The sequence below is a fragment of the Dipodomys merriami genome, unplaced genomic scaffold, assembly GCF_024711535.1.
Source record: "Dipodomys merriami isolate MVZ:Mamm:240054 unplaced genomic scaffold, mDipMer1.0.p SCAF_202, whole genome shotgun sequence".
Classification (NCBI taxonomy): Eukaryota; Metazoa; Chordata; class Mammalia; order Rodentia; family Heteromyidae; genus Dipodomys; species Dipodomys merriami.
The window spans coordinates 842,588-868,105 of NW_027203405.1; the positions used below are offsets into that span (position 1 = coordinate 842,588).

The 25,518-nt window shown below is 54.6% G+C and overlaps 1 protein-coding gene across 7 annotated transcripts in view; it reads left to right on the top strand.

The window, feature by feature from the left end:
* Positions 1-25,518, top strand: part of Baiap2 (BAR/IMD domain containing adaptor protein 2) — a 67,558-nt gene that overhangs the window by 14,147 nt on the left and 27,893 nt on the right. For all 7 annotated transcript variants that reach the window (XR_011373846.1, XM_070031613.1, XM_070031614.1 and 4 more), the window contains exon 3: positions 3,322-3,408. Coding sequence is in view for 6 of the 7 variants with exons in the window: in XM_070031613.1 (XP_069887714.1) it covers positions 3,322-3,408 (87 nt within the window). In the remaining variant the exon portion in view is untranslated. The remainder of the gene's footprint in view (positions 1-3,321; positions 3,409-25,518) is intronic.

A 25,518-nucleotide genomic window follows, 5' to 3' on the forward strand; every position in this document is an offset into this window, starting at 1 on the left:
GCTGCCTATAGCCAGCACCCAGCCCCATCCCTGGCTTGCACTGCCCCGGCTCACAGATGGACTCCACTCAGCCCAGGGGGGTCCTTCGTTCCAGAAACAACCCCACAGGCTACGGGAGGGCATGAGTGCCGGCCAATTCCGACTGTGTCCCTGTTATGCAGGCCAGTCTTGTCCTGCAGCTAGCGGGACAACTAGGTGACGTAAGGACAGGAGTGTGGATTTCTGTCCCCAGAGCCATCTGGACTCCGTAAGACTGGGGTGGAGACCACAGAGGTCTAAGCCAGGAACCTGTAGCTTCTCCTTGTAATTGGATGCCCTGCACCCTTGTGAGTCTAGACCGGAGATTCTAGGGATGGCGGTGGCAGTGTTGGACCCTTTGGGTTCACTAACCCTGAGATAGCCCTGCCCGGCTCAGGAGGCCTGGAGTTGCCAGGCCAGCACCGTGGCCCTTGGTGCGTCTGGTGTTTCCACCCAGTAGTGCCAGGTCATGCTATTTACTCGGACACCCACAGTTCCTGAGCCCTGACCCCTAGTCTCTTGCACCCTTGGCTATGTTTCTCTATGTAGGCTTGAAGCCACTGCTGGCTGTAGCACATTTATGGGGGGTGGGAAGGTCTAAAATTTATTTTTTGTGCAATACCCTCCAGGTTACTGGGGATTGAACCCAAACCTTGGATCATACTAGGCAGATGCTCAACCATTCCTTTTTGGGCTCTTTTTGGAGAGAAGTTCTTGCTATGTAACCCAACCTAGCCTGGAACTCATGACTCGTATTTCGGCCTCCTGAGTGCTGGGATTGCAGGTGGTGCCACCACACCTGACTCACTGCAACACCCTCCCCTCAGTAGGGAGCACTGTGTGTCTCCAAGTGAGCACCATTTTCCTAGCACTTCCTTGGCCTGCTTGTGTCATGGCCCTGACCTGTGCGGGGAGGTTCTGTCCAGTTGGGAGCTCAAGTTAGAGACAACAAAGAGGCCTCACATTTTTTCTTTCTGCTACCTTTACTCCATAGTCTCTTGGGAACAGAGAGCCCAGCATCTGGGCATATTTTTTATTTTTTATTTTGCCAGTCCTGGGGCTTGAACTCAGGGCCTGGGCACTGTCCCTGAGCTTCTTTTGCTCAAGGCTAGCGCTCTACCACTTGAGCCACAGCACCACTTCCAGCTCTTTTTATGTGGTGCTGAGGAATGGAACCTAGGGCTTCATGCAGGCTAGGCGAGCACTCTACTGATGAGCTCCCTTCCCAGCGCCCTGGCCTGTTTCTAACCATATCCTCCTGTCTGCTCTGAAGAAGGGATTGTCCAACCCTGTCAGGCCCATCTGCCTGCTTGCTACATCCAATACAGAGACCAGAGGGCCTTCCTGCCCTGCATGTAGTCCTCCTGTCTTCCTGCATCTGAGACCTCCCTAGAACTTGGTCCTGTGTTTTCATAGACCCAGGTGGATGGTGCTGGCCCTTAGATGGGGTCTTCACCGCCTGGGATGGTTCTTCTCCCCACTCTGCAGCCCTGCCTGAAGCTCCATGACCCAGGAGTTCCGAGCACAGCCCTGCCCTGAGCTCCATGACCCTCGGGGGGTCCCGGGGCTCAGAAAGGCCATCTGTGCACTCATAGATTTGGTTCCAGTTGAATCCATCATAAACAGCTGCTGCCCTCAAGTAGAGATTCCACTCACAGAGCTTGAGGGCACTGCAGAGCTCAGGATGTGGTGATGGCCACTGCCCCAGGAGGAGCCCCCGAGGCTCGGTGTGGAAGTGAACACGGTGTCCTTGGTTCCTGTTCCCTCCACTGCTGGGAGGCCTGGCCTAGAAAAAACTAGCTTTGCTTTGAGGCTGACAGCTGGGAGAGGCCTCAGGGAGGAGGCTGGAAGGGGAGATGCAGCCTGGAGATACCGAAGATCGTCTCCTCCCCCCCACCCCCCCACGAATCCCTGGGGTGGCCCGCTGTCTCTGGGTGCAATGCGCCTGTGTCAGATTCTCCAAGCAAAACTAATTTTTCCAGGCCCGTTGAATCCAGAGGTCCAGGCTGGCTCCACCCTCAAGAGAGGAGGGGCAGGACTGGTGTATTTCAAAGCTGCCAAGGGGGTGGGGGTGGGGGCTTCTTCCCTGTGTGGCTCCCCCTTGGGCTAATGGAATGCTTTTCCCAGTTGTCTTGTGTCTGGGGAGTTCCTGGGTCTGGTGGAGGCTGGGCCTGTGGTATCTACCCTCCAGCTCTTTGATGCTTAGGCCTGGGCTTCCTCAGGCCTTTCGGCCTCCCCCTGGGCTTCCTCCTGCGGTTGTCAGGCTGCGTTACAGGACAGGCTGGAGGGTTACTTCCTCTTCCTGTTTTCCTTGATTGTCTCAGGACTGAGCACAGTGGTCCAGGCTCCTGGCCACAGCACCACCTCAGTTTCCTCGCCAGCCTCCACACACACAACTTCTCTTTCGTCTTCTTCCACTTAATCTCGCCCCCAAAACCCCCAACCTGGCAGCAGCAGCTCTTCAGCCCCCTGGGGACAGTCTTGTGGCACAGAACAATTGTGTGCACTTAATTGAAAACCATATAAATAAAATTTGATAAAGTGTCCAATTATGAGCCCCTAACTGGGTTTTGTAGAAAACAGATGAGAGATTGTAATTGTGCTGCTGGTAGCTGCCGTGGCCCTGCGCTCCAGGCCGGGCGGCTTGTCCTGCAGTCTGAAGGGCAGGAGGGAGGGGCAGTGTGCAAAGGCCCCTCCTCAGATGTGGAGGTTTACTAACCCTCTCACCCCAAATAAGATATGAGGAAGCCCTGACTCCCCATTTAGACCCCGGGAGGCAGGCTCTGGGCTTCCCCAGTCTTGTTACTGTGGTGCCTCTAACTTGCTGTTGGGGCCCTCTGGCCACCTCAGGGCTGTGATGTTTCCAGCCCGCTCTGGGCGATGAGCACCCTTCCGGGACAATGGCTCTTCCTGTTGCAGCTTGGCTGGGGACTCTGTGGGTAGATCAGCGGCCCCTGCTTTCCATGTTTGCAGAGCTCTAACCCTGAGTCAGCACCCAGTCTCCTGAAGTACACTTGAGCAGCTGGCCCTCCCCCTCAGCAAACAGCACGTGATGTGACAGGGCTCCACGCTCTACAGTTTGACTTGAATAGCTCTGGACCTGCACAGTACACTGTGTTCTTACAAATAAAAGGAGCCCTCGTGATGGGAACGGAATAAGAAGACCAACAAGAAGCAGGAATAAAGCTGGAGTAGTCCTCGCTTGTCCGGGCTCATGAGGGGGTGACTCAGCTGTGACTGCAGTGCTGGCTATGGGCCTCGGCCAGGCCTTGGGATGGACCTAACTGCTCTCTCTCCTCTCAGGTGTGACCTTCGCTGCCAAAGGCTACTTTGATGCCCTGGTGAAGATGGGAGAGCTGGCCAGTGAGAGCCAGGGCTCCAAGGAACTTGGTAAGACTCTTACACTAGACCACCTAATATGCTGTGTAGACCCAGTGCTGTTCTGTTATCTGGGCCTTCTTCAATTTGGGATCAAGTTTGGCCTGTCAAAATATGCTTAAAAATAATAATCACACTGGGCTGGGAAGGTAGCTTAGTGGTAGAGCGCTTGCCTTGCATGCCTGAGGCCCTGGGTTCATTTCCTTAGCACCACATAAGCAAAAAGAAAAAAGCCGGAAGTGGCGCTGTAGCTCAAGTGGTAGAACGCTAGCCTTGAGCTTAAGAGCTGAGGGACAGCACCCAGGCCCAGAGTTCAGGCCGCATGACCGGACCCAAAAAATTAAAAAAAAAAAAATCAGCTGGGCATCAGTGGCTCACACCTGTAATCCTAGCTGCTCAGGAGACTGAGATCTGAGGATCACAGTTGGAAGCCAGCCAGGGCAGAAAAGTCCTTGTGAGACTTTTGCCTTCAATATTCAAAAACAAAACAAAACCCAAAGCGCTGTGGCTCAAGTGGTAGAGCACTAGCCTTGAGCAAAAAGAGCTCAAGGACAATGCCCAGGTCCTGAGTTCAAGCCCCAGCACCACAAAAGAAAAATCATGAGGGCTGTTGAAGGTTACCCCTCACTGAAAGTGGGGTGCATCAGACAACCTTGGAGACAGGCTTTGGAGCTTCCGTGGGTGGACTGTCACCCCTGAGGAGCATGGCTGAGGATGTGGAGGGTGTTTAAGGGTGTTGAGGAGAGTTGTGTTGCTGGCAGAAGGGACTGGTGACCAGTAATAATGGAGAGGCTGCAGGCCTGTGAATGATGGTTCCCACACTACTTAGATATGTCACAGGAGCGCACCCCTCTTGTTGACAGGTAGAATTCCAGGGTAACTTGTTATTTTATGCTCTCTCTCTCTCTCTCTCTCTCTCTCTCTCTCTCTCTCTCTCTCTCTCTCTCTCTCTCTGTGTTTTGCCAGTCCTGGGGTTTGAACTCAGGACTTGGGCACTGTCCCTGAGCTTCTTTTGCTCAAGGTTAGCACTCTACCACTTGAGCCACAGCACCACTTCCAGCTTTTTCTGTGTATGTGGTTCTGAGGAATGGAACCCAGGGCTTCATGCTTGCTAGGCAAGCGCTCTACCACTAAGCCGCCTTCCCAGCCACTTTCTGTGTTTTGTGGATGTCTTACAAAGAGTTGCTGTTGACAACATAATCAAGAATACTGAAATGTTAGAAGTCACGGGCTCCCATGTGGCGTGGTTGCAGATCTGACATTGGGTAGAGCCCCGAGTTTCTGTGGCTCTCAGCACAGGGAGGAGGTGTCATGTGGCTGAGGTCACCCTCCCTCACAGGACCACTGGGCAGGCCTGGGACTATAGTACTTCGGTGGGCTGTGCCCTGTGTGCTGGTCGTGACCCTCTGAGAAAAGGCAAATCAGCCAAGAACCACTTATATTCTTCTAGGCTCTGGGCATGGAGGACAGATCTTCCTGTCTGCAAAGCCTCCTTGTGAGTACCATTCTGGAAGGCCATCCCCTTCAGGTGTGGCCAGCAAGGACACCAGGTAGAGATGCTCACTCGGAAGCCAGTAGATGTGACATGCCAGGGTCAGGTGCTGGCCGCCTCCTTGGCTACTGGGTCATGTTAGTGGTGCTGGGTTTCTCTCCCCAAAGCAGCCTCTGTCTTCCCCTGCCTGGTGCAGCTTTGCATCTCACACCCTCTTGCATGGAAGTCGGGCTTCACTTCCTTTTTTGGTATCCTCTTGTTTGAGGATACCAAGGTTCTGTGGCCTGGACATCCCAAGTGGTGGCTGTGTGACGGAAGGGGCCAGGCTGTTAGAGCGGGGCAGCGGGGTGAGAAGCCCTCCAGCGTGGGCTGAGCCTATGTGGTAGACGGTGCTCTCAGGCCATATGCCCGCAGCTCTCATGGCTCTGGGGGGAAGCTTTCTCCTCTTGTGCTTGAGGAGCCAAGGGTGCGGCCAGAGGGCTACCCAGTGCTCTCTGAGATCATGCCTGCAGCCTGAGGTGGTAGGCAAGGTGGATAGGGCAGTGGGTGGTCAGATCTGGCCACGCGGAGATCCTACCCCTGAGCTCCTGGGCCAGTCTGTGGGAGTTTGGAGTTGGTGTCCTGCCTCTCAGCTCAGCCTGGCCAGCCCCCTGACACCGGGTTGGGTGTGAGCCCCAGTGTCCTGGGCTGAACCACCAAGTGCCTTGTTCCCGTGTCCCCACGCAGAGGCTGAGGTGCCGGCTCTAGCAGAGACCCCACAGTAAGGGTTGGTATGTCTGAGACAGAAGAGATCCTAGAGCGTTTTGCTGGCTAGTCCTTTAGGGTCTGTGAAGGTGAGGAGTCAGAAGGCTCTGGCTCAGCCTGGAATTGGGGAGCTGCTTCCTGTGTGGGATTTTTGAAATCTGTCCTGGGGCTGAACTGGAGAGTGAACTGGCCAAGCTTGTTCAGGGCTTTTCCTTGTTGACAACTCTTAGTTCACCCATTTCCACGCACAATTCAGTAGAAGTTGCAACCATTACCTTTATCTAGCTCACACTTACTCACCTGAAAAAGAAAACCGTACTATTTGTGGTCCCTCCCTCATCCTCCTGGTCCCCAGAGTTCCACCAGCCCTGGGAAGCCCTCACCTGAGCTTTCTCCATGAACACCTCATGTAAGAGAGTTGTGCAGCATGTGACCTTGGTTGGCTTTCACTGACATACAGTGGTCACCTTCTGGTAGCATGTGTCAAAACTTGGTTCCTGGTTATGGCCAATAATATTCCATGCTGCATAGGCCACATCCTGTCTGCCCATTCCTGTTAGTGGATGTTTGGGCTTCTGCTTTTTGGCTTTTACATATAGTGCTGCTGTGGACACGGATGTGCAAGTATTTGCATGGATGGATGTTTTGTTTTCTCTGATAATGTATCTGGGAGTGGAATTGCTGGATCAAATGCTGGAAGTTCAATTTTGATGAAAACTAGTTTGCCTACACCCTTGCTATCTATGACCATATTTCCCTCTTCCTTCTCTTCCTCCCCTTCCTTCCCTTTTCCTCCTCCTTCTCCTCTTTTTTGCCAATACCTGGGCTTGAACTCCATCTCTAGTACTATGTTTGCTTGTTCTGCTGAGTCTTAACTCCTGGAGCCTTTTGTCTTGCTTTTTGTTGGTTATTTTGGAGGTAAGAGTCTCAAGGATTTTTCTACCCAAGCTGCCTTTGAACTACAGTCCTCCAGATCTAGCTCAGCCTCCTGAGTAGCTAGGATTATAGGCGTGAGCCAGGATTCTTGGCCTGTTCTTTTTTTTTTTTTTTTTTTTTCTGGTCGTGGGGCTTGAACTCTGGACCTGAGTGCTGTCCCTTAGCTCTTCAGCTTAAGGCAAGTGCTCTAGCCACTGTGCCACTTCTGGTTTTCTGTTGGTTTATTGGAGATAAGAATCTCACGGACTTTCCTGCCTGGGCTGGCTTTGAACCAAGATCCTCAGATCTCAGCCTCCTCAGTAGCTAGGATTAACAGGCATGAGCCACGGACGCTTGGCTTGTTGTTGTTTTTCCCCAGGTCTTGGAGCTTGAACCTTTATGGCCTGGGCACTGTCCCTTAGCTTCTCTGTGCTCAAGGCTGTCACTCTACCACTTGAGCCATGGTGCCACTTCTGGCCTTTTCTGTTTATGTGGTACTGAGGAATGGAACACAGGACTTCATGCATGCTAAGTAAGCACTCTACCACTAAGCCACATTCCCAGCCCTGGCCTGGTTGTTTTTTAACTATGGACATTGTTGACTCCTTGGGGTCTGTGCTATCCCTTTTTAACATCCAGTATCACAGTCATAACTTTTGCTGAACTCAGTGTACAGTGTTTATGTGATGGTATGTTGTCTTGAGAGCAGAGACCCACTGTATGTTAGGACTCCTTGTTTTTGCTGCATCACTGAGGAATAATGGAAGCATGGGGAACTGCGTGGCATGGGCCTGTCCCAGTGCCAGGGACAAGGTGGGAAATGTGTCCATTCCTCCCACAGTCATGGGCTTTTCCTTCCATCCTTCTAGGCACCCACTCACCTGCGGGCATTGGAACAGTACTTCCTAGGTGGACGTTGTACCTCTTGAGCCATGCCCCCAGCCACTGGCCTTTCTGTTGCTGGTACTTAGTGTTTGCCAGGGTTGGTGGGGTCATGTCATGCAGTCATTCAGTCAGTTTTCACGTGATTGCTGTCCAGCCTTGCCAGGTCTACACACACAGTACAGTGTTGGAGGCCCTAGTGACTGAGCATGGTTCTGATGCGGTGCTGCTGGATGATGTCCCCCTGGTGTCCCCCCGGCGTCCCCCCGGCTGTCCTCCCCGGAGATGCCACATCCTGTTCTTCTAGTCTGTTCGTGGCTGTTTGGGGTATTTCCAAATTTGCATTTCCCTAATTAGAGATGTTGAATATCTTTTCATATGCTTATTTGCCATTTGTTTCTCATTAGTGAAATGTCAGTTCACATCTTTCCCCTTAGTTTTATTTGGGTTTTCATCATCTTGCTGATTGATGAAAGTGCTCTGTGTTGAACATAGATGTCCTTTGTCAGGTGTGTAGTTTGCAAATATTTTCTAATTGGCTTTTCATTTTTGTAACAGGTTTTCTCTCAGCGCTGTAAATGGAACCCAGGGCCTTGTGCATACTGGGAAAGTGCTCCATCATGATGCTTGGATTTGTTTTTCCCAGTCCTGAGGCTTGACCTTGGGGCCTGGGTGCTGTCCCCTAGTCTGTAGTGCTTTACCACCTGAGCTACAGCTCCACTTCTGTCTTTTTCTGAGTGGTTTATTGGCGAATAAGAGTCTTACAGCGTTTCCTACCTGGGCTGGCTTCAAAGTGTGATCCTCAGATCTCAGCCTTCTGAGTAGTTAGGATTATAGGTATATGTGAACCACTGGCACCTGGCTTTTATTTTTTTGTAGGTTTTTGGTAGATTTTTTGTTTTTTGCTACTACCAAGGCTTGAACTCTGGTCCTGCAATGCTCAGCTTGCAGGTACACATCTGGTCCTCGTACACTTGAGCCATACCTCTCTTTGCTGGTTAATTGGAGATGAAGTATCTTGGAGGTTTCTGCCCAGGCTGGCTCAGAATCACTACTCTCTAGGTCTCAGCCTTTTCTGTAGTTAAATTGCAGTCATGAGCCTTTGTCCCCAGCTACACAGTGTTTTGTAAACAAGAGTTCAGTTTTAATGTTGCTTACTTTAATTGTTTCTTTTGTGTGTCTTTTTAATATGCATTGGGGCTCAAAGCTAGGATGTTGCACTTGCTAGGCAAACACTCTTCCACTGAGCCACATCCCAGCTCCCACTGACACTTTTACTTTAATTGTCAGTCATGGGGCTTCATTCAACTCGGGGTCTGGGCTCAGGACCCTGAGCTTTTTCACTCAAGGATAGTGCTCTGCCACTTTGAGCCACGGTGCCACTTACAGTTTTCTGTGAGATGAGTCTCACAGATTTTCCTGCTTGGCTGGCTTCAAACGTGACCCTCAGATCTCAGCCTCGGGAGTATTTGGATTACAGGTGTGAGCCACTGGTACCCAGCCCCTGGATTTTTATGGTTAGGACTTATTATAACTTGGTTTTCTCTGAAATTCTTTTTTGTGTGTATGTGTGTGCTGGTCTGAACTCAGGGCCTGGGCACTGTCTAACCTCCTTATTTTTTTGCTCAAGGCTAGCCCTTTTCCAGTTGAGCCAAAGCTCCACTTCTGGTTTTTTGGTGGTTCATTGGAGATAAGAATCTCACAGACTTTTGTGCCTAAGCTGGCTTTGAACCTCGATCCTCAGGTCTCAGCCTCTTGAGTAGCTAGGATAATAGGTATGAGCCACTGGTGCTTGGCTTCTCTGGAATTTTTAATGTTCTTCATTTGCTTCTGTTTGGATTTCTGGTTTGTTCCCAAACTTGCATACTTGCTCTTGTACTCATTTTTGCTGTTCACTGGGTTCATCTGTTGTTTGTTCCTTTTCCCCTTCACAGTCCCGTCTTCCACACCTCTGGGCTGCCTGGCTGTGTGTGGGGATACCTTCCAGGTCATCTGGCCCCCCTGCCCCAGGGAGGTTCCCTGTTCTCTGGCTCACATGTCTTCTCTGTTCCTGACTCCCTCAATTATGGGAATGTCTTGTTTTCCTTTTAAGTTTTTTGAGTGGGGAACTGAGAAATGTAGATCCATGGATGTTTCCTTACCTGACGTGTGGAATTCCAGGTGGAAAATGATTGAGCTCAGATAGGAAGGCCTTGCCTTCAGTGCCATCACTGTGTTTAGTGCCAATTTCTACAATGTATGTGAGCTTGGTTTTCTTCCCTGGAAGATTTTTTTGTTATTGTTTGTTTTTGTTTTTGTTTGTGCTGGTCTTAGGGCTTGAACTCAAGGCCTGCACACTGTCTCTGATCTTTTTTTGCTCAAGGCTGGTACTCTACCACTTGAGCCACAACTCCACTTGTGGTTTTTTGATAGTTAATTGGAGATAAGACTTTGAACCTCCTTCTATGATCTCAGCCTCCTGAGTAGCTAGGATTTGTAGATATGAACTGCTGGGCATCCAGTCTCCTAGAAGCGCTCAAGACCTTTGTCTTAGGCATTCTGAAAAATTCTTTGTTCAGCGGTAGGACTGGAGGTGAGGGGGCTGAACACTGTCACCTGATAGTGGGGACAACGTGTAGTCTAATGGACCACCAGAGTGGTGGTCTTGGGGTGAGGCGGACAGGCACCGCTGGAAGGGCGCAGGGGAGCAGCAGAGGCGTGCCCACAGTTGGTGAAGTAAACATAAAGTGGGAAAAGCCTAGAGGCAAGTGGGCTGGTCTGGAAGGCTGAGTTTCTCCAGGGCCTGTAGGAATTCTTAGGCCTTAGGCTATTGAATGTCAGTTATGGAAAAATGGATTCATAGAAACGACTTTTATTGTCTTAGATCCAGCTATGCAGCAGGTGCCATGTATTTTCACTGCTGTAGAATATTCCATAAACACATAATTAACCATCTGCTTCTCTGTTCGCCCTTTGAGGAGCAGTTATTCTCAGTGGGTTTTGCAGTTCTTACGAGCTAGTCCGTGGGACTGTGAGGCTCAGTTCCTCTTGCAGGACAAATGCCCCCAGTCTTTGTGGCATTTTGCACCAGCCACTTGTGAAATACCTCGAGGAGGCATATTCAGGGTGAGGCTTACTAGTTTCTCTGAGAGTTTTGCTTTATGTAGCTGTAGTTTGTGTTGCACATATTTTGTGCACTTTTATCTTCACTCTAATGAGCTGGACGCGATTGTGAATGGCCCTCTCTAGACCGGTTAGTCTCACTTCAGCTTTTGTTGGTGGTGGTGTTCTGGCTCCTTTCCAGACTGTATCTTTGTCCATCTCTGCTCTCTTTCTCATCACGCCACTGCCCCAGGACGGGAGGGTATGCTGTGACACCTCACTCTCTGGGGGTGGATCAGAGCCCTTGAGCAGGGGATCTCAGGTCCTCCCGGATCGGGGGTAGAGGTGCTCTGTCCAGACCAGCCCTCTGCTGGACCCTAGGTTGTTTTAGTAGTTTAATATCTTGCTCACTTCCTCTGTCTCCTTTTCTTCCTCCTCGTTTTTCTTTTTGTGAGACAAGGTCTTGCTGTGATGCTCAGACTTGTATTGAACACCTGGGCTCAAGCAGCTGTCCTCCCCCACACCCTCCCAAGGAGGGTGGGACTGCAGATGTGTACCACCTGTAATTTTTGCCCCTGGTTCTGGGGCTTGAACTCTGGGCCTGGGCGCCATCCCTGAGCTCCTTTCGTTCAAGGCTAGCCCTTTACCACTTGAGCCACAGCCCCTCTTCCAGTTTATTAGAGTAGTTTATTAGAGAGATAAGTCTGATGGCCTTTCCTACCTGGCTGGCTTTGAACTGAGATCCTGACAGATCTCAGCCTTCTGAGTCGCTAGGATTACAGGTGTGGGTCACCGGCACCCAGCTCTGCTCCACCTGTATCTTGGTCTAGTGACAGGATCTTGACTGCCAGCATAGTGGGGGTCCTGACCACACCCTTTGCTGCTAGCGTCTTTCCCAGGCTCCTCCCTGGGTCCTGTGGCTGTGCAGGACAAGTGTTACCGCGCAGTGGTGGAGCTGAGACGGGCGCTTCTTCCTCTCAGTCGCTGCCCCTCCCCTCTCCCTTTCCATCGTCTGGTGTTCCCTGCCTTTTCTTTCCCTCCCCAGCATCCAGTGGTTCCTGCTCTACTCCCAAGGCTGACAGTTCTGTTAGCTGGTGAGGATTCCACCACACCCATCCTCAGCTAACGGCTATAGACAATGCCCTGGCTCACTCACCCCGGCGTCTGTTTCCCTTTTATCCCATCTTCGTCTTTCCCATGAGTGCTGAGGGTAACAAGCCACACCCCAGTGTTAGCAGCTACATGCTTGGAGAGGGACCCCGAGTCTCAGCAGACAGTGCTTCCTGTGGGCTCAGCCATAGCAGTGAAGGCTTGGGGAGTCACTCTTGCTTCAGACAAGCCTCCAGGTTGCCCTTTGTTCTTTTTCCCTCCTTTGGACTGAGCGAATAGCCCAGGCAGTGTCTGACTTTGGTCCCGTTGGTCCTGTTGGTCTCTCTATACTCGAGCTCTGACCTCTCAGCCAGAGAGGCAGCCTTGAGCGTTGGGCCTGCAGACACATGGAGGGAAGTCCTCTCATCTTCACTTGCAGTGGTTTTTCCCTGCAGTGAGGAAGTCTTTACAGTCGACTCTCAGAGCTTTGCTTTGATATGGTGGGGAATGGAGGGTGGCTCTGAGTTCCAGCGACTTTCCACAGCCCTTCTTTTCTTTTTCTTTTTCTTTCTTTTTTGTTGGTTATGGGGCTTGAACTTTGGGCCTGGACACTGTTCCTCAGCCCTTCAGCTCAAGGCTAGTGCTCTACCACTTGAGCCACAGCACTACTTCTGGTTTTCTGGTGCTTTTTATTGGAGATAAGAGTCTCACGGAGGTTCTTGCCTGGGCTGGCTATGAACTGCGATCCTCAGACCTCAGCCTCCTGAGTAGCTAAGATTATAGGCGTAAGTCACTGGTGCCAGGCTTCCACAGCCCTTCCGATGCCCTAGCCAACAGCTGCCCACTCTCCTGTCTGTGTGTTGGCTCTGCCTCCCCAGATCCTCAGCCTCTGTCTGTCTAGGCATGCCCTGGTGCCATCCCCAGCTTCCAGCAAGTTAATTGCATGGGTGAGCCCTGGCGTTTTCACATGGCTTTGATCTGTGTGTCCTCGGGGGCGGTTTCTGCTGCTGCTTCAGTCTGACCAGCAGCCCTGGGTAATGTGGCTAGGTGGCCAGGTCTGAGACTCCAAGCCAGTCACCGTCCTGTGGCCTAGGAACCTGAAGGGTAGCATGAGAGAGGGCAGTGGACCCTGGGGAAAGAAGCAGTGCTGGGCACTGGTCCCAGTTCCCACTGGGCCTGTGTTCCTGTGCTCATCCACTCAGGGAGCTGGGACTCGGGGAGACTTGACTGCAGTGTCTGCCTCCTGTTTCTCTCTCCTGCTTCTCTCTGTTCCATGCCGTTGGCAGTGGCTGGCATGGAGGGACTGGCACAGAGCTGTAGGACAGAGGGCAGGCAGGCGGCTTGCCTTGCCAGGGTGTGGAAGCTCCATGGATGGCCTGGCGCTTTGTGTATGTGGTGGAGGGTGCCTGTCCAGTGGGCTTCACCACTGGACGTGCTGTCTCTCTGTCTCCCCTCACCCCCACTGCAGGCTGCAGAGCTAAAGGCAGCCCACTTGCTGGGTAGCTGTCTGCAGCTAGATGCCTCTGGCTCTCCAGCCCAAGAAAACCAGGTATGCAGAAATCAGGGTACACCTGAGTTGGCCAGTGAGGAGAGACTCCTGATGCTTGCACACCTTGGTCCCCGCACTCTGCTAGAATCATCCAGGTGGAAGAGAGCCAGGTAGCCTGTCTCAGGCCTGTCCCTGGCATGGTGGGCTCCCCGGAAGGCATGCTGCCAGAAGGGGTGCCATCACTGGCCCGCCTGCCCGCGCCAGGCACCCGTTTGCTTTGTGTGGCTGAGATGCCCGTGGAGACAGCGTCTGTCTGGAGGCATTGGCCGTGGAGGTGTTGGTCGCCCACCTGGTGAGGATGTGCCCAGGCTGGCAGCAGAGCTAGGCCATTGTGCTCAGCCCTCGCCTGTCTCTTGAGGCTTCTGCTGTCTTTGTGCCCTTTGATGGGCTTCTTTGTACCTGCCGGTGCCTCTAGCACACTTGTTTGTGATCACAGGGCATGTGTGTGCATGCCAGCTGCCCCAGGCCTGGGCCCTGCTGTCTGTCTGGCTTCCCTGGGCACCTGCAGGGAGGAAGAGCTCTTTGCTGGGCATTCAGACAGGTGATTTCAAGCTGGTCTGAAATTGTGAGCCACGGGATTAGGGGTGGCCTGGCTACCCTTTGCTGTCCACCCTGTTACTGAGTCTCCCTCTCTCCCACCTGTGGGTCTGTGGGAGGCAGGCGTCAGCAGCTCTCCCACATCAGCCTCATCAGTGGCCCTGGGTGATCCCGTTCTGTGTGGTGTCTCGGAATGTGGAAGGGGCAGGGAGGAGAGAACACTCTAGGCCCTTCCAGTCTGTGGCTCCTGTTGTCTGAGGCCATGTTCCTGTCTGCTGGTCCTGCTCCTCCAGGCTGGGCAGATCCATCCATGCCTAGCCAAGCATGAGTGCGGCCCAGCCACAGTGGGAGGCCATGTTGCCACCTCCCTTTGGGCACATGACAGAGACTGTGGCAGTGGCACCTGCTGTCAGACCCTACCAGCGGGGACCCACCTTGCAGACTGCTAATCCTCCTGACAGGCACCGTTTGGAGGCCTTAATTAGATCTGCACAGCAGGGGCTGTGTTGATTTCCCATCCACAAGGAGCTTGGCTTCGAGGTCCTGCCTGGCACTGGGCCTCTATGGCAGCTGGCTGCCTGCCCTCCACCTGGTCAGCTGCAGGGGAATGTGCCTGACTGTGCCCGGCCTGCGTGGAGACTCTCTCTGTAGAGCAGAACTCTTGCTGCAGCCTGCTTTACTGCCCCTTCCCAGCTCATGGCCCCACGCTCCCCAGTATATCGCTCCTACACAGGAAGTCGGGGCTCTGCAGACACCACGGAAGCAGCAGTGAGCCCAAATGGACTTCACACAGCCACTTTTCTGGGGTCTTTCCACTTCACATGCTTTATGCGATTGTGGAAGCAGCCACTGGGCAATTGGGCAGCCTTCTCTCTCTCAGGTCCTCAGCCCAGCACATAGGCGCGGTCTGGGGCTGCTGCAGGTGAGCTCCGCTTGGTTGACCGGTACTCTGGTGGGGGGGGAGGCCTGGCCTTCGCTGCCGGCTCTGGTCCTGCTAAAGGCTGATTGAGCCTTTTTCAGCAGAGATTAATAATGGACTTAATTGGATTTGCTGGGCCCTGGGCAGCAGCTCTGTGATTGCAGGGGAGCTGTGGCGTGTGGCCGTGTTCCCCAGCACCGGGTCTGTTCCGTGGGGGGAATATCAATAAGGACGCAGTGCTGCGCTGGTGTCCGCAGGGCCACTGTTCGGGTGACTGGTGGTTTCTAAGCAAATAAAGACTGTCAGCTTGCGGTTCCAGCCAAGCCACTTCCTGACAGTGAGGGTGTGCTGACTGTGGGGCAGGCGGCATCAGGGCCTGGGCTTTGTGTGAATGGCCAGTGGTCTCTTCCAGTTCTGCTGCTGCTTTGAGGAGCAGCCCAGTCCTGACCTAGGCCTTCGGGCTGTAGCAGCGGTGGGAGGCACTGAGACCCGTTGAACCTCATTCCCCTGGTAGCAATCCAGGGCCACCAGGGAGACTCAGGCTGGAACGCGAGTGTAAGGCCTCCGCCGTGCTGTGCAGGGGACAGCCAGTATGCCCCTGAGATGCCAGGGCTGCTGGAGGGCTCAGGAGGCCCTGCGCAACTCCCCAGCCCTGTGGCTGGCCTTGTGCCCCAGCTAAAGGTCTACTGACTACCTGCTGTGAGTCCTGCTTCAGTCCTGCTCCCAGCCAGCACAGCGGGGAAGAGAGTGACCAGCTCACTCTTCATGGTGCCCAAGGCTGTGAGGCGCTGGCCACCTTCACAGTAGCCTAGGGTGTGAGCTCCTGCTAGTAGGCAAGACTCTGCCTTCCCCGGGGTACAGGTCCCTGTGGGGGTGCCAGATGTTGGAGGGAGCCCATAAGACAGAAAGTCACCACAGCAGCCTGAGAAGCAAGGGCGTGGGCTCCCCAGTGGCCTCTGTTCTCACTGTCTCACCAGCAAGCCAGCGTGGGGGGCCGTCCCAGAGGAGGTGACCCGCGGCACGTGACCTGGGGCACCACAGGTGGGCACTCAGAGCCAGCCCTCACCTTGACGGTGTCTTCAAACGGCCCCAGTGGCAGGCTCAGCATACAGCCTCTCCTGGGCCAGGGCAAGACTGCTTGCAGGACTGGCTTGCGGAGGTCTGTTTGGCTCCGTCCCCTGTACAGCCGCTGTTGCAAGGGTGATGGCTCGTGTGCAGGGGTGGCTCTAGCCAGGAGGCTCTGCAGTTCCCTTTCCAGGCTCGGTTTACGGTGAAATCTGAAGACTGGAGAAAGTGGTTCATCACATAGTTGATCTGGGGTCACAGGAAGGGAGCCCCAGCTCTCAGGGGTTCAGCCCATGGGCCTCCTGTCCTTGCCTCCTGAGCCTAGACTGCAGCTTCTTAGTTGTGGTGCTGAGTCCTGGTGGGGGGGCTTAGAGTTCCCCTCCCACGAGGTGCTGAGGCCCCCACCTGAGAAGGCCCCGTGAGAGTCTCTCCTCTTGTCCTTGGGACACGTACACTGGAAGCAGCTCTTTAATTGTCGCCAGTGGTCACACACAGGTGGTTCCATCACTGGAGAGCAGACAGGGCCACACGTCCTAGGCCAGCACTGAGCCTTGGCTCACCCAGAATGGGCCTTTAAGTTGCGCCAGTCTGAACTGCCTACGTGTCTCTGAGCTGTGGTCTCTGACTTCTGCCAAATGGTGCAGCTAGCAGGGGTCCCGGGACAGGTTTCAGGGGTGTTGAGGGGGAGTTTCCAGGTCTGCAGCACCTTCTCTGTGGGATTTATGAGCCAGGAGGGCCTACGTGGCGGGCTCTGCCCCAGTGAGGGACTGGGGCTGACTGAGCCTGGCTGCTGGCCAGTGCATTCCTGGATGGTGTTGAGTCCATCTCCGTTCCACAGCCCAGGAAAGTGTGCTCAGGGCTCACACAGAGTCTCTCTGTGGCCGGCCGTGGAAGGCAAGTTCACCCAGAAAGACCACAGCGGGCTCCTCTCAAGCCTTGGGCTGGCTTGGCACTACAGTCCTCAAATTTCAGCATCCTGAGTAACTAGGATTGTGGGCATGGGCTGGCATCCACTCCCTCGGAAGACATTCAGGGGGCCTGGTTGTCTGGTTTGCTCCACCAGGCGAGCTTGGTCACTGTGTGTTTTGAATTGGCCAAAGTGGGGACATAGCCCACTCTTCCCTGTTCATACCTTAAATATTGCAGCTATCAGGCTGAAGGATGGACAGACAGGACTGAGGTCCAGCAGGTCCTCCTAAGATGAGCTCCCAGTGGATGACGGGCAGGGAGAGGCCTACACAGGTCTCCCACTGCCCAGCGAGGGTGGGGAGGACTCAGATCCAGAGTTCCCCACACCTCGCTTGGTGGCCCCTTTGCAGCAGCCCACCTTCGTCACCCCATCCGGAGGCACCGCTGAGCCAGAGCCTTGAACCTTCTACAACCCAACAGGCAAGGAAGCCAGCAGCCTGCAGATTCTGAGATGGGGTAGCCTCCCAGATGATGCTGCCCAGCCAGGTGACTCTCTCTAGGTACGGGAGTGAGCCAAGGAGGCTGTATCTGGTGGTCCCGAGGCCTGTTGTGGGTAGACCCCCAGGGGACTCTCCAGACCTGGTTTGATTCAGCACACCGCCACCGTAAGCATCATAAGCACCCCCTCTGCTGTCATCACCATGGTAACAGGCATTGATTCTTTCTGTGGGTTACCCCCGGCCACATTCCACTCTGGCCTCTTAAGTAGGTGAGAGAAAGAAGCAAGTCATCCCAAGGAAGACACTTGAGGCAGGGCAGCAGAGAGGAAGGCGTGGAGGGGGGTCCCTTCAGCACCTCAGCCCGGCTCTGACCGCGCCGTGCCTGGCAGCCCGCCACTGACTGTCTTCCCCTAATGTAGAGCTCTACATTTGTGCCCTGTTCGGCGCATGCTAATTAGCTCTCCGAGGTGCCTTTCTGCTCCGGAAGCCACCAGAATAATTGAGCATTATGGATATTTGCTTCAGAAGGTTCTGGAAGGTGATGTGTGTTCATAGCCAAGTTTCAGCAGCTGACCCTTTGGCTCAGACTCTTCTTACCCTGGTAGGGAGGGTGGCAGCTCTGGCACCTCTGAAGATTCCCAGGGACAGAGTGCCCACCAGGGACATGCCATAGCGCCAGTGCTCCGCTGCCCCACCCTCCCCCCCACCCCCTCGGCCACGGTTTGGGGACTCAAGTCCAGCTCCAACTGGGGCCAGGCGCCTCCTCTCCACACCCCACAGCTCCATCTGGGCTTGTTTCCAGCTTGTTTTCGGGAATGCCAGCACCTTGAAGCGGGGCATGGTGGGGGGGCCTTCCTTTCCACCACGGGCCAGCCCAGTCCCAGGGGGCTCCCCCATGGTCCTCAGATGCTAGCTAGGCAGGCTGGGATCCCGCACTTGGAGATCCAGTTCCTAGAACCTTTGGGGGGAGGGGGAACAGGGCTCTGGCACGCATTCCACCTGCTCTGACCAATGCCGCCACCTCCCAGGCTCCAGGCCTGGCAGGATCCAGGGCAGGTCCAGGAAAGAGGCTCAGACTACAGGCCTTAGCTTATACATGTCCTGGTTCTTCAGCTCCTGCCACTCTGACAATAGAGCAGGTGGCATCGGAGCTGAGCCTGGGATTTACAAGGCTGGCTAGTGGCCCCCGCCAACTCTCCCTCTGCTCTGAGGAACAGCCCAGCCCTGACCCAGGTCATCCTCTGCCTCATGCAGTCAGGCTGTTGATTCCCACTCCCTCTCCACCGTCTCTCCCCGCTCCCCCTCCCCCCTGCCCCATGCTGCCCAAGCAGGGGCTCAGAGGCCTCCTCTACCCAGGGGTCTGCATTTCCACAGTTTCTCAGGTTAGATGCTGCCTGAGTTGCCTCCTGGGCACCAATTTGGGAGCCTGCCTAGCCTTGGGGGGCCCAAGTGTTGGGGGGCCTGAGCCTGTAGCCCAGCAAGTTCTGGGTCACCCCATTGCACGTGGGTGAGTCCTTGCCTTACGTGGAGTGTGCCCTGCCCTGAGATTCAGGCGCACCGGTGTTTTATCTGCCGGTTGGCCTCTGTGCCCCATGTGGGGCCCAGCTTCACCATGCGGTCAGGTCAGGACTGGACTTTTTTTTTTTTTTTTTTTTTGTCGGTCGTGGGGCTTGAACTCGGGGCCTGGATGCTGTCCCTCAGTTCTTCAGCTCTACCATTTGAGCTACAGTACCACTTCCGGTTTTCTGGTGGTTTATTGGAGATAAAAGTTTCACAGACTTTCCTGCCCGGGCTGGCTTTGAACCGAGATCCTCAGATCTCAACCTCTTGAGTAGCTAGGGTTACAGACGTGAGCCACTGGTGCCTGGTCTTCACAGACTTCTTCTGCACCAGTAGAACTGCCATCCATGCTCAACTTGGGGTCCTCTGAGCACACACACACAGATGGGGCACACACACATGCACCCGTATGCACAGGCACACACATGCACACGCGCCTTATTCTGAGGTCTGCAGTGGTACCTACACGGGTGAGGGTATAATGCTGCACATAATGTGCAGGTCCTGGGCTCCCGTCTCCACTCTCTCTCCGCTGCCTTCACAGTCTTCCAGCTTCACGCTCCCCCTCAGCTTCTTGTCATCTGTATATTATAAGAACATGGTGTAATTTCGGGGTGGGGGAAGCAGAAAAAGGCCTGACTATTCTAATATGCCACCGTTGTGGAAGGTGCCACGTGAGTGGTGGGGGTGGGGTCCTAGACTAGAGATCAGAGACTCCCAGCACGGGAGGATTTTGATCCAGTTTGATTTGCAGTTCTTTCGGATGTTGACCGAGCGGTCCCACGCTAGGATGTGCTGTGCCCATGGCGTTGAGGCTCCCGTGAGGTGCCATGGAGGGCATCAGGATCGTGGACTAGAGGAGGGTGCTGTAGCTTGCCTGAGTACTGGGTGGTGGTGTGAGCATGTGGCTCAAGTGCCTGAGACTGAATCTTGGCTCAGAATAAGGTGTGTGTGTGTGTGAGTGTGTGTGTGTTTGTGCGCACGTGTCTGTGCACACGTGTGGTCCCTATGCTCCCATCCGTGCGTGTGTGCTCAGGTGCACACAGCTTGCCGGTATGCATGGTAGCTTGGCCTTGGGGAGCTGTGTTGTTCTTGCAGCGTCCCCGTGGGTTGCAGAGGTCGGGCTGCGGAGAACGCGTTCAGTCTTCTGAGTCACAAGGCACAGAGAAGGCAGGCTGCAAAGCCATGCTGTCTGCTCTTTTGATCTCCTGGTGGGTTCTCACGGTGTTCCCTGGCCCTGTTCCTGGTAGCTCCTGGGTGAGGCCATAGCGCCTGCCTCAGACTCAGACTCACCCCCAGCTGTCTCTAGTGTGGTCAAGCCCTGCTGTGCTGCATTCCGCATCCTGGTGACTTCCTGGTGCTTGCTAAGTTCAGGCAGAAGGTGGGGTTCACACCTATACTACATCTCCAGAGGTGCTGCTCTGTGCTGCCCATGGCCCTGTGCTCAGCTGCAGATATCCTTGGAACCCTTATGCCTGGCCATACCTCCCGCTGCCTACCCCGAGCTTCTAGATCAGAGGAGCCTGAACAGGGAAGACTTGCTCACACACACCCAAAATCTGAACTAGGAGAACCCAAAAACGCTCAAGACCTGCTGCTCTGGGTGGGCTGCTGCCTCCACTGGTCTTCCCAGAAGCCCTGAAAGCAGCCAAGGACCAGGAACTCCTGTGATTCCACCATGTCACAGTGCCGTCTGCCATCCTGGTCCTTACCTTGGGCTGTGCCCTGTGTCCTTTGAGCAGGTTTTGCTCATGCCCTTGTGCCCAGCGGAGGCCCAAGCACTTCCTCAGGCTTCTCCCCTGCCGTCTGTGTGGGGCTCGCTAGGACAGGGTGAGTCACGGTGAGAGCTGCTGGGAGCCCCCCTTCCCATGGCCTGCACCCCCGGCCCAGCAGCTCCTGGCCCTTGCCCTGGGGAGCAGGTCCTGCCCCTCCACCTCTGCTGCCGCCGCCATCTGTACTCTCTCCTTTCTTCCTGCTTGTAGACGTAGGATCTCAACTTCCCAGCCTCCAGATAGCTGGCAGTGTGGGATGCACACTGCCTAGTTCAGACAGTTTGGAAGAGCAGTTGGGATTTTTTTTTGGGGGGGGGGTGGGGGGTAGACCTGGGCGCTGTTCCTCAGCTCTTCAGCTCAAGGCTAACCCCCTACCACTTGAGCCACAGCAGCACTTCCGGCTTTTTCTGCTTATGTGGTGCTGAGGAATGGAACCCAGGGCCTCATGCATGTGAGGCAAGCGCTCTACCACAGAGCCACCTTTCCAGCCCCTGGGTTTTGTTTGGTTGGGTTTTTTTTGGTTGTTTCTTGTTTTTTCTTTTTGTGGTGAAAATGAATAAGGAAGAGAAGTGGTATGGCAGAGCCTGGGTGCCCCTCTTGCTCTGGATCCCAGCACCTGCCAACAGGTAGGTTAGGGACAGTCAACAGGAGGCCTCCCAGTGTGGCTGAGTGCCCAGCCTTGGGGGAGCGCAAGCCCTTCACGTCCCCAACCCACCACATCCTTGCTCCATCTCACCCAGGGACTAGGACTTGCCTTGGGAAGGACAGGCAGGAGGCTGGCTGGGTGTCTGGTGGGGGCTGCTGACTTAGGCTCCTCCTCTCTCCAAGGAGGGTACTGACTCCAGTCTGGAAGAGCGCCACCAGGCCCAGGATGAGTCTCCGGGCTTCTCACATGGGTTTCTGGGGCTGCCTGAGGTGATATGCCCCACAAGGGCCCTGTTTGCTGGTTGGCTTATATGTGGGAGACCCTCAAGAGCATTTAATCAGGCCAAGTGCAGTGGTGTAATCTCAGCTACTCAGGAGGTGGAGATCAGGAGGACCCTGACTGGAGCCCAGCTCAGGTAAAAAGTGAGATCCTACCTAAACAAAAACATCAGGCCTAGCCAGGCACTGGTGGTTCACACCTATAATCCTAGCTACTCAGAAGGCTGAGATCTGAAGGTCCAGTCAAAAGCCAGCCCAGGCAGGAAAGTCCATGAGACTCTTTCTTTCTTTTCTTTTCTTTTTTGATCGGTTGTGGGACTTGAACTCTGGGCTTGGGCGCTGTCCCTGATCTCTTCAGGTAGACGAGCATTCTACCACTTGAGCCACAGCGCCACTTCTGGTTTTCTACTGGTTAATTGGAGGTAAGAGTCTCACGGACTTTCCTGCCCTGACTGGCGATCCTCAGATCTCAGCCTCCTGAGTAGCTAGGATTATAGGCGTGAGCCACCAGCACCAGGCCCATGAGACTCTTATCTCTAATGAACCACCAGAAAATCAGAAGTGGTGCTGTGGCTCAAGTGGTAGAGCTCTTCAGCCTTAAGCTGAAGAGCTGAGTGACAGCGCCCAGGCCCGGAGTTCAAACCCCACGACCTACAAAAAAAAATCAGGCCTGATGCTACTTGCCTGTAATCTTAGCCAGGACAGAGAAATACGTTTTTTAAAAAAAAATCCCAGGCCCCAAGGCAAAAAGGGCTGTGGCTGTGGCTCAAGTGACAGCACCTCAACACCAGCCTGGTGAGCAGGTGACAGGAAGCGCTCAGGTCGTCATAGGACTTCTGCAGCTGCGCTGGTTGTCATAGCCCCAACGTAGAGGCTGCTTGAAGCATCTGTGAATGGCCCTGAGAAAGGATGTTCTTGGACATTGCTCAGTGAGAGAAGCTTGTTGTGGAAGGTCCCATCAGGGTGAGGTGCCCAGGCAGGGCAGAACTGCAGATTAAAATGCAGTTTGGGGGCTGGGAAGGTGGCTCAGTGGTAGAGAGCTTGCCTTGCATGCTCGAGGCCCTGGGTTCGATTCCTCAGCACCACTTAAGCAAAAAGAAAAAAGCCGGAAGTGGCGCTGTGGCTCAAGTGGTAGAGCGCTAGCCTTGAGCTGAAGAGCTGAGGGACAGCACCAGGCCCTGAGTTCAGGCCCCACGACCGGACCCCCAAAAAAATGCAGTTTGGGGGCAGGGAATGTGGCTTAGTGGTAGAGTGCTTGCCTAGCATGCATGAAGCCCTGGGTTCAACTCCTCAGTACCACATACACAGAAAAATCCAGAAGTGGAGCTGTGGCTCAAGTGGTAGCCTTGAGCAAAAGAAGCTCAGGAACAGTGCCTACAGTGCCCAGGCCCTGAGTTCAAGCCCCAGAACTGGCAAAACATAAAAATAAAATGCAGTTTGGTGTGAAGTTCCTGAGGGGAACAGGTGTGGCTGCTAAGGACTGTGGGTTTCTTTATTTGGGTGATGAAATGTTCTGGAATTCAGAAGGGGAGGTTGCTCAGCTTTGTGACTCTACTAAATGTCACCCGGTTGCTCTTTAAGATGGTAAAAGTGATAAATTTTACATGTTTTATTCACAAGCTTAGAAAGTAAAGTTGGCTGCCGGGAAGGACAGACTTCTGGGTGTCAGACATGTCCCCCCAGCTCTGCGGTGCTGGCCACCTGGGGGCAGAGGCAGACAGCCGCCCCAGGAGGACCTAGGATGTGCGTGATTGCTGAGCTGCAAGTGCCTGCAGGGCCCTGTGCAGCCTTGTGGCCACAGTGCCCTCCTGTGCACGCGCTGTGTGGCCGCTGCCCACTTGGCCTTGCCACTTACGTCATCCTAGGCAGAGGAGGCGTTGCTAGATCTGAGCTCCAGCTTGGTCCACTGCAAGCAGGAAGACAGGAGCTGGGCATCTGAGCTCTGCTACTCTGGCCACAGGTGGCCTAGTGCGGGAGAATTCTTTTGCTCTGTTTATTTTGATTTGCTTTTTATTTTATGTTTTTGCTAGTACTGTAGTTTGACCTCAGAGCCTACACTTGCTCAGCTTGTTTGCTCAGTTGAGGCTGAACAATGATTCCACCTCAACTTTTTGCTGGAGTTAAGAGTCTCTCAGATTTTCTGTCCAGACTGGCTTTGAGCTGTGATCCTCTGAATCTCAATCTTCTGAGTGGCTAGAATAGGCATGAGCCACCCATGCCCAGCTGCAAGGAAGCTTCTTAAATCTAGGTGCCATGCGGGGTGACCAGGAACTTGTGGGTTCCAGCCCTGTGCCCCAGCCTGGGCACTAAGGCGCCTCTCTCCTCTCCATAGCTTGGGGGGGGGAGGGCTGGTCCTCAGGACACAGGGCTGTCAGTGAGCCAGCTGTGAGGAATGCAGGCCATGGGGAGCATTCTTGTCCGGTGAGGGTCAGCCACTCCTGCCCTGCATGCTGTCTACTCCAGTGGGCCCAGCACCGTGCTGCTGTCTGTAATGAAACACTGGCGGGGGGGGGGGGGGGGCGAGCATGTGTGATGTCGTGTGTGATGGCTTCACTGCCCTGCTCTGTCCACCTGCCCCTGGGAGAGGGACTTTGCCTCCAGGACCAAATCATACTCACCTCAGACTGAGGCTGGGTTCAGGGCTACAGTAGTAACCAGAAACCTTTTTTTATTTTTTAGTTTTTATTGTTTTGTGCCAGTCCTGGGGCTTGAACTTAGGGTCTGGGTGCTGTCCCCGAGCTGAATTTTCACTCAAAGCTGTCCCTCTACTGCTTGAGCCACACAGCTCCACTTCCAGCTTTTTGGTGGTTCACTGGAGATAAGAATCTCATGGGCTTTCCCACCCAGGCTGGCTCCAAACCTCGATCCTCAGATCTCAGCCTCCTGAGAAGCTAGGATGACAGGCGTGAGCCACTGGCGCCCAGCAGTAAGCAGAAATCTTTAAGGCGTAAGTGGGCGAGGGGGAAGGGAGGTGGCTCACCAGCAGCAACCTCGTGCCTCACTCGGTGGAGGGCTGAGAGGAGGGCGTGGTCTTGTTCTCTGGTGCTATGTGTGCTTATTACACTTTTATCCCAAATGACACATGTTGCCTGTGACGAACACGTGCCCACTGGGGTCTCTCCTGCTTCCCACACTTGCAGACAATCCCAGGGGTGGGGGGGATTGAAGCCCTCCTCCAGCACTCCGCCCAGCCCCCCTCCCCCCTTCACAGCCCTGGCGGGCAGGACTGAGGCTGACTCATCATCCTGGGTGTGCCAGGGGCTCCTGCCCACCCCCCTTCCTGGGCCAGCCCCCTGGCTGAACCGCCTGTTGCCGCTTCTCTGTTGGCTGTGTGCCCTGGCGGTCCCTCAGAGGCTGCTCTCCACCGTGGTTTACCCTGGCTTGCTCACTGTTTGCTTTGGCATGCCTGGGCCACACCTCCCACTTTGAACCCAGTTTTTCAAGTTTAGGGCCCACCTGTGCAGTGGCACCAGGTCCCCAACGGATTGGCAGTCTGCCTCAAGAAGAGGATGGGGAGAGAGTTCAGAGCCCCCTGCAGTGGCCTGGGAAGGACTGCCCACATGGAGAGGGGGTCTTGGAGCCTACCAGGGGGCTCTGCCTCGCGTCTCCCCGGGACGAGGCCTGCTCTGCCCTGGAGCCCCTCGCCCTCCCACCTCCCAGGACCGTGAAGGGCACAGGAGGCAGCGGGTCAGACTTGCAGCTGCTTGTCTGGAAGAAGTCACCACCCCTGGCCAGTGCCTCTTGCAGATGCTGGGGCATGGGGTGCCGTTCACGCCTCTAGCTGTGTGGCACACCTGCAGCACCTCAGGGGTTAAGTGCTGGTGAGGCTGTGCACACACACTCCATGTGCACGTGGCCTCCTGCAGCTGCTTGTAACAGGCAGTTTAAAAATTCACTGTGTGGGTTGGCTTTGCACAGCCCCGGCGTGCAGCCAGCTCAGGGCCGTGTGCATACCCGGTGCTTTGCAGCTCTGCCTGGGCGTCCCCATGTACACCCACCGTTTGCTTAGGGCTCTGAGACGGAGGGTTTCAGCCGGTGGGGATGCAGGGTTCTGGGACAGTGCAGCACAGCTTGGCGGAGTGGTGCTGGCCTTTGCCTGGTCAGAACCCCATAGAAGCCTCACACCCACTGGGCACGGCCAGTTCCTGTTCCGTATTTGCTGCTGGGTGATTGTTTCTTCATGT